This window comes from Orycteropus afer, unplaced genomic scaffold (assembly GCF_000298275.1).
Source record: "Orycteropus afer afer isolate SDZICR_OR568_19922 unplaced genomic scaffold, OryAfe1.0 scaffold00045, whole genome shotgun sequence".
NCBI classification, from domain to species: Eukaryota; Metazoa; Chordata; class Mammalia; order Tubulidentata; family Orycteropodidae; genus Orycteropus; species Orycteropus afer.
In genome coordinates, this window is record NW_006921632.1 from 216,925 (window position 1) to 218,758 (window position 1,834).

The window sequence follows — 1,834 nt, forward strand, 5'->3', positions numbered from 1 at the left end:
TAGGCAAATACTTATTTCTCTAAATATCCTATGAGATTGAAAACAAAATGATAATTCCTGAGAATAAGAAATTATACCAACAAAGTTTTTGAATAAAAGAAAACCTAACATGAAATAGTTTTTGATTAATTTAACAAAAGAATAGCTTTCATTTTAATTATAAACTCTTTATTATTTGGCATTTATACAAATAAAGTATATATTTACATGAATTTGTATATAAACCTTTTGCAAATACTCCAAATACAAAATTATGACTCTAAAGTAAAAGAATCAAGATATATCATGGACACAGGTAATTCAGTGTCAAATTGACAGTCACATATCCAATATGTCACAATCCTTTTATTCCAAAAAAATGCTCTCATGAGAAAGTAAAGTGGGCAATTAAATGCTAAAAGAATAAATTATTTTCATTATGCAGAACATGGAGGAAATGGACACAATGCAAAATAAAGTTACTGAAGTCTTCAGAAGTTCTTTATGTAGTTGCTAGTAAGATGACAGAACCTAAGGCTATAAAGACCTGTCCAAGTAGAATATTTATATTAGAGATGCTTTTAGCACTTCTCTGGGAGAGGTGTTCTGTCAGCCACTTTTGGTGGAAGGATGGTCCACTATAGACACCAGGAAAACCTCTTCGACCACAGCCATGTCCATAACTGGTAATTCCCATTACAAAAAATCTTTTATGTTCTTGTAAGTAGCACATTAACGGTCCACCACTATCACCCTATCAAAAAATTCCCAAAATAGTGTTAGTTACTTCTAGTATTCTTTAAGCAACAGTAAAGCTGGAATAAATTAATTACATTAAACATACATTCATAGAAATATAATTTACCATATACCTCCAGGTTATAAAGATCCATAGACTTTGTATTAAATTTTTCAACTCAAACAGGAGGTATTCAATCTGGCCTGGTACATGCAGGAATCATGTAGCTGGTGCATAAACTTCCCAGTTGCATACTTTTGCACCGGAATATCATCAATCAAGTTGTTTGGATTTTAAAATACAAACATTTAGGAGAAATACAATTTAGGAAGTGCAGAAAATATTATAAAATACAATACTGCCTATTACAATATGTGTATTGCTTAATATTGTGTGAAAGGCATAACTTTTTTAAGATGTATGAAGGATTCTTTCAAGAATGAATGTGTGGTTTGCTAGTTAGAGGAGACGAATAAGCTGCATCTTGCAAGAAATGACACTTTTCTAACTGTTAACATGGGCTAGATGCAGGATAACAGGAATAAATGAGCCAAGCCTCTTATTACTATAATAAAGAAGTGTCTGTCATAGTTTATATGAGACTGTTCATACACCCAAACGCTGTTATTAAGGACTGTTAATACACTCAAACCAACAAGGATACTCAGGTAACAGTTTTTGTTTTCTTTATATTGAGACGTAATCCATACTGCAGACTGTATTCTTCAACCTTCCTCAGTAGGTGCCTTAAGTCATCCTCACTTTCAGCAAGCAAAGTTGTATCGTCTGCATATCTCAGGTTGCTAATGATTCTTCCTCCAATCCTGGATACCACGTTTTTCTTCATATAGTCCAGCTTCTCGGATTATTTGCTCAGCATATAGATTGAGTAAGTGTGGAGAAAGGATACAACCCTGACATACTCCCTTCTTGATTTTAAACCATGTAGTTTCCCTTTGTTCTGTTCGAACGACAGCCTCCTGGTCAAGGTACAGATTCCTCATGAGTACAATCAAGTGCTTGGGAATTCCCATTCTTCTCAATGTTATCCATAATTTGTCATGATCCACACAATCAAATGCCTTTGCATGGTCAATAAAACACAAGTAAACATCT

At 33.4% G+C, this 1,834-nt stretch overlaps 1 protein-coding gene across 1 annotated transcript in view; it reads right to left on the bottom strand.

Annotated features, from left to right (window-relative positions):
• Positions 1–481: 481 nt before the first annotated feature.
• Positions 482–1,834, bottom strand: part of TMPRSS12 (transmembrane serine protease 12) — a 70,161-nt gene continuing 68,808 nt past the window's right edge. The window contains exon 5 of the mRNA XM_007937942.1: positions 482–733. Coding sequence (XP_007936133.1) covers positions 482–733 — 252 coding nt within the window. The remainder of the gene's footprint in view (positions 734–1,834) is intronic.